The sequence below is a fragment of the Merops nubicus genome, unplaced genomic scaffold (assembly GCF_000691845.1).
Source record: "Merops nubicus isolate BGI_N331 unplaced genomic scaffold, ASM69184v1 scaffold21568, whole genome shotgun sequence".
Taxonomy (NCBI): domain Eukaryota; kingdom Metazoa; phylum Chordata; class Aves; order Coraciiformes; family Meropidae; genus Merops; species Merops nubicus.
In genome coordinates this window covers 1-460 of record NW_008628112.1, presented here as the reverse complement: position 1 = coordinate 460, position 460 = coordinate 1, and the positions used below count along the sequence as shown (strand labels likewise).

The 460-nt window shown below is 52.8% G+C and overlaps 1 protein-coding gene across 1 annotated transcript in view; it reads left to right on the top strand.

Annotated features, from left to right (window-relative positions):
- LOC103778961 (guanine nucleotide-binding protein G(k) subunit alpha) overlaps positions 1 to 457 on the top strand; it is a gene marked incomplete at both ends in the record, with an annotated part of 17,108 nt that extends 16,651 nt beyond the window's left edge. The window contains one exon of the mRNA XM_008946580.1: positions 366 to 457. Within this exon, the coding sequence (XP_008944828.1) occupies positions 366 to 457 (92 nt within the window). The remainder of the gene's footprint in view (positions 1 to 365) is intronic.
- Between the last annotated feature and the right edge of the window lie 3 nt (positions 458 to 460).

Genomic DNA, 460 nt, shown 5'->3' with positions numbered 1-460 from the left:
AAATCCATGCCTGCCTGGATGTGATCCTAGGCCCCCTGCTGGAGCAGGGGGGATGGATGAGATGATCTCCAGAGGTCCCTTCCCTCCCCACCATGCTGGGATTTTGGGATCATTGTACCAAATGTATGATGTCCCTTCCAGCAATCTCTGGAGTGGGGAGCAGTCAAAAAGTCACAGGAGTGAGTGACTTGCCCAAGGTCACTGCCCAGAAGCTGGGCACAGACTCCACCCCTCCAAGAAGGGGTTAATGGTGGATTTGGCTCTGGAGCTGGATGAGGCAGATGGCTGCAAGCCGCTTAATACCTACTTAAAAGATCTCTGTGCTGTGAACCTCTGGCTGAAGCAAGAGATCTTCTCTTTTTCAGGCTCCAACACGTACGAGGAGGCAGCTGCCTACATCCAGTGTCAGTTTGAGGACCTGAACAGGAGGAAAGACACCAAGGAGATCTACACCCACTTC